A 13,335-nucleotide genomic window follows, 5' to 3' on the forward strand; every position below is an offset into this window, starting at 1 on the left:
ACCAATTTTACGCTCAGAGACAGAAATTTGAAATAAACCATCATTAATAATATATAGAACCCCAATAATTTATATTTTTCGTTTAAAAATGCACATATAAACAGGAAATCAATGATTTGAAACTGAATAAAGAAACCATGTAGGTCTTTCAGAGGATTTAACATCAATAATCACTACAGTATGAACTGAAATTTGATATTTAAAACAAAATTTTTTGGATAGCTATGAAAAAATCTTTTAAGCTTTATTTACTACAATAAAACTTTTAACAATTAACAAGATGCCCCTTTTTTTTTTCCTTAAAACTAAAAGATAGTGTTTTGAAAACAAAACATAGGAAGCATAATGAGGTGAATAATAAAACAATGTCAGGGTGGCCAGCATTTCAGGCGTTTGAATTTTCCAGGTTTTTAAAGAAATTTCTCTGACATTTTTCGGATGTTTTTAATATCTTCAGAACGATGTTGCTTTATTTTATTCTCTTTAATTATTACACAATATGTTTTTAACTTTATTAAAAAAAATGTTTTACTCTTAACTAAATAAATATAAAATAAAATTTGATTTTTAGGGAAAAAAAAAACAACCTTCACTTATTGAATTTCAGATAAACTTCAATTACGTAAAACCCTTCCCTTTTTTAGCAGATATATTAACCAACACTAGAAGATACATGCCCATCCAGATCAATTTTTAGCCAACCAGTCATGTCTCAGAATTGTTTGTCAAATTTATTAAAGAAAAATGCAGTACAAAAGTATATGTACATTGGCAGAGTGCTTAAGAATGAAATGATTTGTTTCTTTCCAGTAGGATCTCCCCTATCCATACAGCTTATCAACATACTAATCAGAACTCAGCAATAGTTTTACGAACAGGAGAAAAAAAAATTCATTTACAAACGCAAAATGAAATCTTTGCATCAAAATAAGAAAAATTCTTCAATGGAATCAACTATTGTGCTTTTTATATTGTAATTAAGATATATTTCAGAAATAAGAGGAACAATAAAGAACACTTTATATATCTTTAAATGGAATACATGCTTACATCAAGACATATAACAAATATATCAGTATTAGTAATTATTCTATATCTATTCAAATATTGAGAAAATATTATTTTCCTCATATTATCTACACAAATATAATGTTAAGAAACCATCTATAATTTCTGCTTCCTTTCACTTTGTGCTTTTTATATTGTAATTAAGATACATTTCAGAAATAAGAGGAAGAATAAATAAAGAACACTTTATATATCATTAAACGGAATTGCAGGCAGATATAATGAAAAATTCAAGCAATTTATGTATTCAAATATTATTCAAGAACAATTTCATCATCAAACCATACAAATTAAAAGTTATGATCTTAAATAATCATGTTTCAGTTCTTCATATTTGAAGTAATTTGCCTGCGTTTATATTCGTCAAATATCACAAGCATAGCAACAAAATCAAATTTTGACAACATATCGTCCAATTTAATCTTTTCCGACGAAGACTTCTTTCCAAATACCCGCGTCACAATTGCATTCTCCCTAATTGACATTTTGGACACTGCAGCATTAATGATTTGTAAATATGATACATCTGAAGGTTTTGGCCCATATTTTGGAATTATATAAAAAATGATAGAATGTACAAAATCCTTTACAACACTCAACATATTTTCTGTTTCAAAATTTTCTGGAAAATCATACCCTTCATTGAAATCATGGTAATTAAGAGGTACACCAACACAATCATTTAAGTAATCAGAAAAAACAGCTGTTATTCGAGGAAAATTGCAAAACTGACTCACAGTTATATTGCTCAGAGAAGGATGGCTTGAAAATATCATTCTAGCCATCTCCGCTTTTCTTAACATGCACATATTTTCAGTTCTTTGAAAATAATCATTTGCAGTTTGCTCAAAAAAAACACCAAGAGACATAAAAGATCCAGTCCTCATTTCCTGCTCATGATATACAGGATTCTCTAAGAAATTAGTAGCATCCCTACTTGAATGATTATTACTTAAAGTAGAAGGACCAGGAATTGCTAAATCTTCAAAATTCCCACGTGAAACAGCCTGGTTATCATTCTGAATGGAGTGAATATTACTTAAAGTAGAAGGACCAGGAATTGCTAAATCTTCAAAATTCCCATGTGAAACAGCTTGGTTATCATTCTCAATGGAGTGATTATTACTTAAAGTAGAAGGGCCAGAAATTGTTAAATCTTCAAAATCCCCATGTGAAACAGCCTGGTTATCATTCTGAATGGAGTGATTATTACTTAAAGTAGAAGGACCAGAAATTGCTAAATCTTCAAAATTCCCATGTGAAACAGCTTGGTTATCATTCTCAATGGAGTGATTATTACTTAAAGTAGAAGGGCCAGAAATTGTTAAATCTTCAAAATCCCCATGTGAAACAGCCTGGTTATCATTCTGAATGGAGTGATTATTACTTAAAGTAGAAGGACCAGAAATTGCTAAATCTTCAAAATTCCCATGTGAAACAGCTTGGTTATAATTCTCAATGGAGTGATTATTACTTAAAGTAGAAGGGCCAGAAATTGTTAAATCTTCAAAATCCCCATGTGAAACAGCCTGGTTATCATTCTGAATGGAGTGATTATTACTTAAAGTAGAAGGTCCAGGAATTGCCATATCTTCAAAATTCCCATGTGAAACAGCCGGGTTATCATTCTGAATGGAGTGATTATTACTTAAAGTAGAAGGACCAGGAATTGCTAAATCTTCAAAATTCCCAAGTGAAACAGGCTGGTTACCATTCTGAATGGAGTGGTCATAAGCGACAGAAGTATTAACGCTCCGTATGCAAAGAGGAATTGTTTCTTGAGAAACTGGAGGTATTGGAGCAAAGATTACTGGAATATTATTAAGAAATTGCTTCTGAATTGCTTTTTCATTCGAATGAACAAAAGGAAGCTTTTCAATTTGTTTTTCATCGCGATCCGACTGTATTTTCCCCGTAGTTCCATTTCTAACTAAATGCAAATTAGAAGTTGTACGAGTAATTGATGATTTAACCTTAGCTTTTACATTATTTTCGACAAATTTATTTTTAGAAACATATTTTGTAAGCAATTTTATACTTCTTTTAATATTTTTGCTCTGCACAGCTTTCGATGGAGTTTTGGCACCTCTTTTCCCGGATGCATCCGTAGGCAAATTAGAAGTTCTACGAGTAACTGACGATTTAACCTTAGCTTTTACATTATTTTCGACAAATTTATGTTTAGAAACGTATTTTGTAAGCACTTTTATACTTCTTTTAATATTTTCCCACTGTACAGCCTTTGATGGAATTTTGGCACCATTTTCCCTGGGTGTATCCGTATTTCTCACACAACCTATCATACCTACACTTTTTTCTATTTTATCAAAAGACCTGATATTTCGCTTCTGTATAGATTTTGAAGGAGTTTTAACACCACCTTTTTTGACACCTAATTTATTAGCATTTATCACATCACTTTTTAAAATAACATTTTTGCTAGATTTTCGAATAGAAACAGTAGATTTCAATGTTTTCTTATCAAAAGAATTTATTTCTGACGATGAAGCACTGTTTGCAACTGATTCCTTTTTAAGAGGCGCTAATTCACATTCTTCTTTAATTTTTTTACTGGTAGGGGTATTTTTTGCACAAGTCTCATTATTACGAACTGAAAACTTCTTTACCAGGTCTATTAATGAAAACATACTTTGATTAATCAAAGGATTTTCAAAGAAATTTGCTTTACCAAAACCCAAAAAGCCAACAGGTTTACCCATTTGCACAGTCGATTTTTGAGGTAATTCATTAGCAGATCCATCACTCTTATTAATTCTTGTATGATTTGCTTCACTGTTTCCGGACAGAAGAGAACTTTGCTTAACAGAAAAAGTTACTTGGTTAGGATTTAAAATATCATTGGCAGATTTCAATTCATTGGCATCTGCTACAAAATTCGAATTTTTTTCATGTAATGATTCCAAATTTTTTTCTGCACACAAGTCTTCAACAGTAGCAGAAAAAGATCCACTATTTTCACTACACACTGGCAAACTTCCAGAATTTTTTCTTCTTCCATAAGTCTTCCTTGATTGTAAAATATTTGAATCTCTTAAATGCTCAGACATTTGGGGAAAATCAGAAGATTCATGCCCATCAAACTTTAAATCATCTTTTTCAAATGCTGACTTGATAGACATTATCTGGCTTTCTTATAACAATGTATACAAGTGAATGGATTGGAGTACATTAAACCTAAAAGAAAAAGTATAAAAAGAATAAACAAACAGATATGCATACACTAAACAATAAAAGAAAACTTTCTGAATTCTTATAAGAATAAAAAATATTTCTGTATTAACTACCTGGTAGCATTTAATCATCAACAATGTAATGAGCAATTAACCACCAAAGAACAAATATTAGTCTATTAACTATGATCACCAATGGCATACAGTTAATACACAAATGCTGAATGATTTTAAACGAAAGAAAACTTAAATAACACATTAAAAATTTTTGCAGCTGCAATTGTCACTAAAAAAGTATATTAGCAAAAATATTTTTTTTTCCTTCATTACCAATTGAAAGAAATAAAAATCCAATTTAGTTTCGAAAAAATAGCAGAGAAAGGAAGAAAAAAAATGCAACATCAAAATTTTTTAGCAATATCTATGTAACGACAAAAATAATTTTACAATGGATGAAAATTTAAGAATTACGACAACTCATTTTTTAAATTATGAATAGTATTTTCATTTCCAATATCATTACAAATACATGCTTTGATTAATAATGTCAAGAAAAATGAAAAAAATATTTTATAACATTGATCTACTTAATGCTTTAATCTGTTCTATCAAAATAAATTCATTCCACTCTCTAATACAATACGCAAATGATAACTTTGCAATTTTTGTGCTTTCATATTCTGAACCTGTTATAAATTATTACTTTGATTTCTTCCATTTCTATATATTTATCTGGTTTGCAGAACATGTCTTGAATAGTATTTTTACAAGCTCAGAGTTTATCATACATCTATCTATCTATACCTATGATATCAACAGCACAAATCTAATATTTATATAAGACAGTACTTAGCATTATAGAATATGTGATTTGCTCTATTTTTTCTGAACTTTCTGAGGTAAAGACTTCAGCTAAGTTGATTTTAGAATTACACTGCCTTTTCATACCTATAAAGAGCAGAAATAAGTTCCTGTGAAATTTAGTTAACACTTCTTTTATTATATTTTAAAATTAATAACTTAACAAATTGATAAGCTATGCTGACTATATTTTTAATGGATGTATTTTTTTTTTTTTTTAATTCAGGAAAGAGCAGAATCTTAGGCTCGAACAGTTAAAAGTAAAAAAATAGCTCAAATTTCCTGATTATTAACAGTTATATTCTTGTACTGTTCATTGCAGTGTCCTCAGACTGCCACTTTTCGACGATTCTACCTCGCTAAGGGGTGGGTCATGGAAGAATGAATGTATTTTTGGAATTCGTCATTTTTTTTTTCTGTTTAATTCTTATTTTAACTCAAAATTGCCCATTGATTACTTGTATGGCTATTACAAGAGGCAACTTCATGTTTAGGAATGACATGGTAAATATTTATATAATATTATTAAACATGACCAAGATTGTCTATTTTTATATTAATCTCAAAATGTCATTGAAAAATTCAATAACAAATAAAAAACGAAATGTTTAAACAAAAAAAAAATTATTTTGTTAAAAAGCTTATTACCAAATTTTAAGAATGGAATTCTTAAATCTTCCATTACTCACCATAATTTAATGTTTAGGTCTATTGGTAGGTAAAAAAAAAAAAAAAAAAAAAAAAAAAAAAAATGCTTGACAGTATTTTATTGTGAATTAGTATCTCTTTCCTCAATATTACAAGTTATCAGCAGTTTTGACACCCCAAGGTTGCATATATACAAGTTCACCTTACTGTTAAAAGTAAACATCTCCTTTCGTCTTTCCTCTCACCCCTATTCTGACTAAATAAATGCATCCTACCACATGTGCAAAACTGCAAAGGAAATTTGAATATAAGAATGAAGAGTAAATGCAGTTTAAATATAAGCATTCCAGAATTTAAACATCCACAACCTTTATTAGTCTATAAATTTAGCTACTAATTTATTTAATGTTGTACAGAATATTCAATTCCATCTGACCAGTGATGATCTGTATGATAAAATCAAGATGATGTTATATACCATTTATACACTATGAGGAATTGCATATTTCCATTATTTAAATTCTCACTTGTTTATATTAATCTTTAATAGTTAATGAAACAATTATAATGTAAGAATGTAAATTTTCTAATTTATTAATTTTTATTAGTAACTTAATTTTTCAATTATATTATTTATAGAATTTATCAGCATTTATGAAGACCTACACAATATCAGTCAGGGTTGCAACTCAAATCGGGGAAAAAAAAATTCCCTGTACTTAAGATTCTTCAAGATATGAGGAAATGCGTGAATTGTACTCATGTGCTAGTTATTATGAAATATGGTTTTAAGGATTGGAAAAAGCAAGGAAAGGAAGCAACAACTTGATTCGAAACAGCATATTAAAAGAAGATTTCTATTTACAAACAGAAAAAAAAAAAAAAAAAGAAACACCCAATTTTATCTATATTACCTAGAATTTACACAAAATTTATATATTAGGGGGAGGGAGGATATATTACCACTCATGATCTTTAACTGTAAGTCACACAAAATTAAGGATTCAAATAAAATAAAACAAAAAAATTTTGTTATCATGATACAAATCATTTAATGATTACTTACAAAAAGATATTACAATGCAATATTACATTTTTACAATTTATTCATTTTCCCAATTCAAGTATTTGGACACCAAATTCTGCAGATTTTTCAGCCATTAGTTTTATGGAGCTAATCCATAACAAATGTGGTATGATATTTTTGTATGGTCTAACATACATTTTTTTTTTTTTTTAGCTATTTCACTTTCAATGAACATATGTGAAAAAACTTTTGATTTATCATTGAATGTTTTAAAGGAGGAACACACCGCAATGAGTTTTAATACCTGTAAAAATTCAGTTATAAATTATTGTCTTGAACTAAAAAATTTGAAATTGATTTATTTTTGGACATTAAATCCAACATCAATGATGAACTGGTACACAGTCTTGTATATTTTACTCTTTTGGCATAACTAATAAGTGCCTGTTTTCCCATATTAGGTTTATTATCATCTTACAAAGCGAGCAGTACTCAATAAATGGATTTTGTCAAATTTCTCGAATCCTTGCATTAAAATCAGGATTGATTTTTTAATACACCAAATTTGTATTAAATATGGATTTTGAGCAGCTCATTGATTTTTTAAAAAAAAATGTCTGGTTTACTACGAATAAGCAAACCGTTTCTAAAACAAAAAACTATTCAATAATCTCCAGTATGATTGACTAAACACCTCCACCCTGCTTCCGCAGATTAAATGTTGCTAATCCCGCCAAAGAAATGTACTTTATTCTTTCATGCAGTCACAAAAGTCTTGTGCATGCTCATTAACTGCAATTTGGGAATCTCATGGGAGAAAGAACATCTGTCACACATAACGTAAATAGAATAATCTATACGAAAAAAAAAAACAAAAAAAAACAGGGAGAGTGAAGCAGCAAGTATCCACATTACACAATGATAAATGCTTTGTTTCGGTTTTAGAAACTATGACTACAATCTTTTATTATAGAAATCTTTCAAGATAGGCACTTTTTAAGATGGGCAAAAAAATAACTAAAAAAAAATCCCTGTTTTTAAGAAATTTTTCAAATTCCCCTTGTGGAGCGGCAACCCTGATTAGTAGAGTAAAAATATTACAGAATATAAGATTGAAAATGTTAAAAAATATAACCAATAAAATATGTTGTGCTATTAATAATTATTGCAAAAAAAAAAATCATTTCATTTCATGAAATATATTAGAAACTTTTATCTTAATATTTTTGCAGCTAGTAAACAATCTTTAATTGAATATTATCTCTTGAATTTATTACAAGTGTAAGAAATTTATCTTGAATCAGGGCTAGGACCCCGGTATAGTCTATGAATAACCAAGATGAAAATGCATTAAATAAATTAGCTTTTAGATTTTAAAAATTTAATTTATTTAAAATAAACAGCTATTTTTTTTTATTTAACAATAAATCCTTTATTTTTTAATACACACATGTAAGAAAATATTTAACACAGAAAGGTTTTTCAGATGAAAAAATGTTAAAACTCTTGCTCTAACAGCATCAAAAGTCAGTGATGAAGCTATAGTTGCTGCTCAAATGAATACAGTGGTAGCAAAGGACTCTTAAATTACAGTAAAAGAGGAAAACAAATCAAAAGAGTTAAACTATAAAAAAAGCATTACAATATTCTTTTTTTTTTATCAACTACATTAGAAAGTAAATAGAATTAAATTATTGATGATGGATTTGAATACTATGTATAAAAATTGAAATCTGATGCAATCATTTAATATTGCACAGTGACACTCTGTATGAAGAAAGAAATTTTAAGAAGCAATATTGTCATTACATTATTTCCTTTGAACTACATATATATATTTCAAGGCTTGATATATTTTTCAGTCAGGCACGCTCAGTTCCAGATACAGGGTGGTTACTAAAAAAAATTTGTCTGACTTTTTGCTAATTTTATTTGTTTCCTGGCCTTTTTCCTACTCATGATCACTATACATGTACAAATATACATTATTAAAATACCCCTTTTACAAGTTATTTAAATATCTTTATGAAATTAAATTTTTAAATCATGGAATGATCATCCTAAAAAATGTTATTAAACCAGCATATAACATTTCTTACATGGTAAAAATACTGGAAATTTTAACAAAATACTTTGCTACTAAAATTGTAAAGAATTGTAGGAAACATTAAAACTACTCTTTGCAGTACAAGTTAAATTATTTAAATACTAAAGGTTATGAACTTTGCTCAAAATTTAAAAATATTTAGTGTTCTTTACAAAAGTATGATAAATACATGTTGCAGCTTAAATATATAACTAGTATGATTACATGCAACTAAAATATTGTTTTGAAAAGGTTTAAAAAGAAGAAAGATAAAACAAATAAACAAAAAAATACAAAAAAAATATCATTTCTTTTTTTCTTTGATAAATCCTAATAATTTATTTGCTATAGTAAAAAACTTTATAATTATCTTTATAAATTAATAATTTTTTTTGAAAATACCTCTTAATGTTATAAGTTTTTTTTTTTTTTTTTTGCAAAATTTTGTGCTTGGAGTTCTTTCTTAAATCTTAAAACTATTTTTGAGCCAGCGGCCTCAAAAATTATCATTTATTGATTTTTGCTTTAAATTTTTTTAAGCTGGTACTCTTGCTCTGCTGTTTCCTTTTCAAATTTTCACTTAATTCCTTCCTTAAGTTTCTTTTCTTTATACTTTTCATATTTGACAAGTAAATTCCTAATAATTAAAATTGTTTTGATACTTCAAAATTACTTATTCCACTAGTTGTTTAAATGTTGTAATAAAAATTTCACTTTTGAAATGAAAATTTGTTTTTTCATATTCTCCCATAAACAATCTTTATTTATTAAAAATCCTTTCTCAACATTAATGTTACCATGAGAAAGTATCACTACCATCTTTAACAACGATATGGCATTGTTGCGAAGCTTTGAGTCGAAAGTGGGTCAAACCAAAATGAATTCACTTTCATTATTTTTGAAAAATGAAAACTGAATTGTTGTAGAACTTCATTAGAATTGTTGTAGTCAACATTCTTCTTATCATAAAGAAATTCCACAAAGTTGCCATAACCTTGGAAGAAAGCTGTCCTAGGTTGCTGTTAGTAAGATTGTTTTCGTGACATCAGGCTATGAATGTACACAAATCATTTCGTAAAATCATCAAAATTTTATACTTGGTTTGGCAATTTTTTGTGACTTTTATGAATTTCCCAGACCTTTTCTTAATATCTCTGATTTCCTAGTCCTGTCAGCACCCTGAAGTACAACCTAATGCACAACTTTCACTGCAAAAACTTCTTTTTGTTAACTCCAAGTTTTAAAGTAAAAGAAAGTTGATGCTTTTTAAGAATATTAATTAATTAAAAATATTTTTTCATTATCCCTAATTTTAAATGAAAATTTTATTATCTGAAATTATACTTTTGACTATTACTGGAACATATACATCCAGCTTATATTTTAAATCCAAGCATTAAAAATTTACAATCAAGGGGTTAGATTGTACATTAACTAGAATTTGGATGTAAAAAAAAAGACAAAATATAAGAGCTATACATTCTCATCACTAAGAAGATGAGATATAAATAATGGAGCAGTGACATATTTATAATACAATAACCTCCTAAAGTTAAAGATACTAAGATAATGTTAAACTCAATTATATTGAAAGCACTCTAAAAATTATGATTTTATTCTTAACATATTGGTTTGTAATAATGAAAAATAAAAAAGATTTCAAAATTCCACTCAGGAATAGCCTACATTTTATCCTTCATAATAACAGCAATAAAAAATAATCTACCCTTCTTAAAGTTATATATTAAAGTACTGTTCTATAATAGTTCAAATAAAGGGAAAATGTTAACAATTAAGTTTCCACAGAAGTTATAATTCTAAAACTACATCAGCTAATATGGATTTTCAAATGAAAGAAGAAAAAAAATTACTTGTGACAGAGCTCAAACACTGGATATGTAATTAAACATACAACCCTTTATATAAATGGTATATTTTAAGTATCACACAAATTTCATTGGATATCTAACAAGAATATATATCCATTACACCAATACTTATCATAACAGAGAAAGAAAATTAAAAATAACTTATGTAAAACTTATGTCAGCTTAAAAATACAAAAGTGTGAAAAATAATGCTTTTTTTAATTGATGGATAAAATTCTTAAATTATATTATGTAAAATTTGCCTACTGACAAAGGAAACATTGAGTAATGAGCAAGTATATATAAAATTATTTGTTGTAAAACTGAAAATCTTTTGAAGGATTCATATCAAGTAAAATATGAAACAGTGAATTCATCCACACTGACATTTCAACTAGATATGCTGTAAATCTAAAGGCATATTGCTGAAATTTTATAACATAAATTATACAAGCATAATAGATCGAAACTAATCGTATGGCTTATATTTGCTTTTACTCAGAATCGAAAATAAAAATAATGATGAAACCTGAAAGTATTATATCGAGATTTATCACAGCTAACAAGTGCTCACCGGCTTAAGCTTCAAAATGGCAACATCTTCAGATGCAAAGACCACTAGTGTCCCGCAAACTGTACAATTCGAAGGTAGGAACCACAGAGGAAAAACTGTTGTACTTTTGAGAGAAAGACAGACGCATCTGAAGGCTGCTCCAAAAAATTCTGCTCTGAGGCTGAGAGGAAAATCTTCAGAACAGCAGCTTATTATTGCGTTTACTTATCAGGCGCAGCGATACATTCTTTGTAAATCCATTTATCAAAATGCTGCAAAGAATAGTCGGAGATAGCTTACTTTGGCGATACAAAAGGTAAACAAATTGGCGAGATCCTAGTAAGATAAGAACTCCCGATCAGAAGCGGATAGCGAGAGAACGATCATGTAATGTTAACGGACTTAAAAATTTTTTTCGGGAGAAATATCCACCAGGCAGCTCTAATCGATAATATTTCGCTAAGGTGCTTAATTTTTGCATCCATTTCCAACTACGCACCCTGGATCAGATATAATATTATTTAAAGTTTTTTATTGTATGCAAATACTTTTAGACTATTTGTTTTATTAATTCTGTAATTTTTTTTTGCTTTGATTTAGATTTTTGTTTAACACTTTAAATGTGAAATTATCTAGAATTATGCATATATATGTATAGATAGGCATATAAATAATTTTAATGGAATTATTCTATGCAGTGATTTAAATTAAAATTTTAATCATTTGAGAGATTAATTTTATCAAATTTTTGAAACTGCAATTATTAAAAATAAAAATTTACACTATTTTATTTATTATCATTTTCTCCTATTGAATCATATATATTATCGTACTATATATATATATACATATATATATATATATATATATATATATATATATATATATATATATAAAGCTTTATATTAAAACTGTTTATGTTGCTTCAGCCATATAAAATTCTTTATGGTTTTGTTCTATTGATCAATATATGCTTTATTAATCACATACTTTCACAATTACATATATCACTTTCATTGTTATTTAATTTTTGTATATTTCTGATTAGTGCATATCCAAAAGCAATTCTTTTTTTTTTCTTTTTTTTTTTCAATTATAACACTAGGAATATGATGATAAGGTTTCATAAGGAATATTTCTGATTAGTGCATATCCAAAAGCAATTCTTTTTCTTTTTTCTTTTTCAATTATAACACTAGGAATATAATGATAAGGTTTCATAAGGAATATAATAATCTTACATATCTGATTTTAAATTCATTTATAAATTTTACATTATTTTAGATTCTCTATCAAGTCACTCATGTATTGCTTTAACCCTCTATATTTTGCAATTTTTTTAAACGTATATAATTTTAAATTTTCATTATATTGTTGTTTGAATTTTTCTATTACTGATTACTTCATGAAAAATAGCATTGATTTTCAATAATGGCACAATGTATGTTATATTTTATGTATATTTGTTTGTAAACTTTATTTTGAACTTTCTATCTTGTCAATCTAGAGTTCTATTACTATTCTGCAATTTTTTTCCACAAAATCTCTCAATTATATTGTTTGACTTTTTGTATTATTAATTAGTCCAGAAGATTCAGAATTTGTTATGCTTTTTAATTTTTATAATTTGTAAACATTGGCAATTATATTTATGTTGCGTGATTTTCAGATATTTTAGAGAATTAATCTTTTTTTTTTTTTCTTACCTTGATTTTTATCTTTTCTACCTATACATTGTAAAACTTTTGTAAATTCTACATTAAATTATACTCATAATAATTTACTTTATAATTTCAAAATTTGTTTTGTGATTTTGATATTTGAAAAATGTTTATAACTTAGTGCAGTATTCATCTTATATTTTGTAAAGAGTAATCAGATGCATTTTGTAGTTCTGATGTCTGTAATAAAAATTTCAAAATTGTTTATAATTCTTCTAATTTATTATTCTCATTCAGTTTTACATTTCAGTATACTTTTTCTTTCATTTAGCTTAGAAAAATGTCAAGTAAAAATATCAAAATATTTATTGC

At 27.3% G+C, this 13,335-nt stretch overlaps 1 protein-coding gene across 1 annotated transcript; it reads right to left on the reverse strand.

Annotated features, from left to right (window-relative positions):
* Positions 1 to 691: 691 nt before the first annotated feature.
* Positions 692 to 11,682, reverse strand: LOC129960858 (uncharacterized). Its single transcript, XM_056074559.1, has 2 exons — positions 11,324 to 11,682; positions 692 to 4,263 (listed from the first exon to the last, which is right to left on the reverse strand). Exon 2 carries the CDS (start codon positions 4,206 to 4,208, stop codon positions 1,389 to 1,391), a length of 2,820 nt encoding a protein of 939 aa, XP_055930534.1. The 5' UTR covers positions 4,209 to 4,263; positions 11,324 to 11,682; the 3' UTR covers positions 692 to 1,388.
* Positions 11,683 to 13,335: the final 1,653 nt, after the last annotated feature.

This window comes from Argiope bruennichi, chromosome X2, assembly GCF_947563725.1.
Source record: "Argiope bruennichi chromosome X2, qqArgBrue1.1, whole genome shotgun sequence".
NCBI classification, from domain to species: domain Eukaryota; kingdom Metazoa; phylum Arthropoda; class Arachnida; order Araneae; family Araneidae; genus Argiope; species Argiope bruennichi.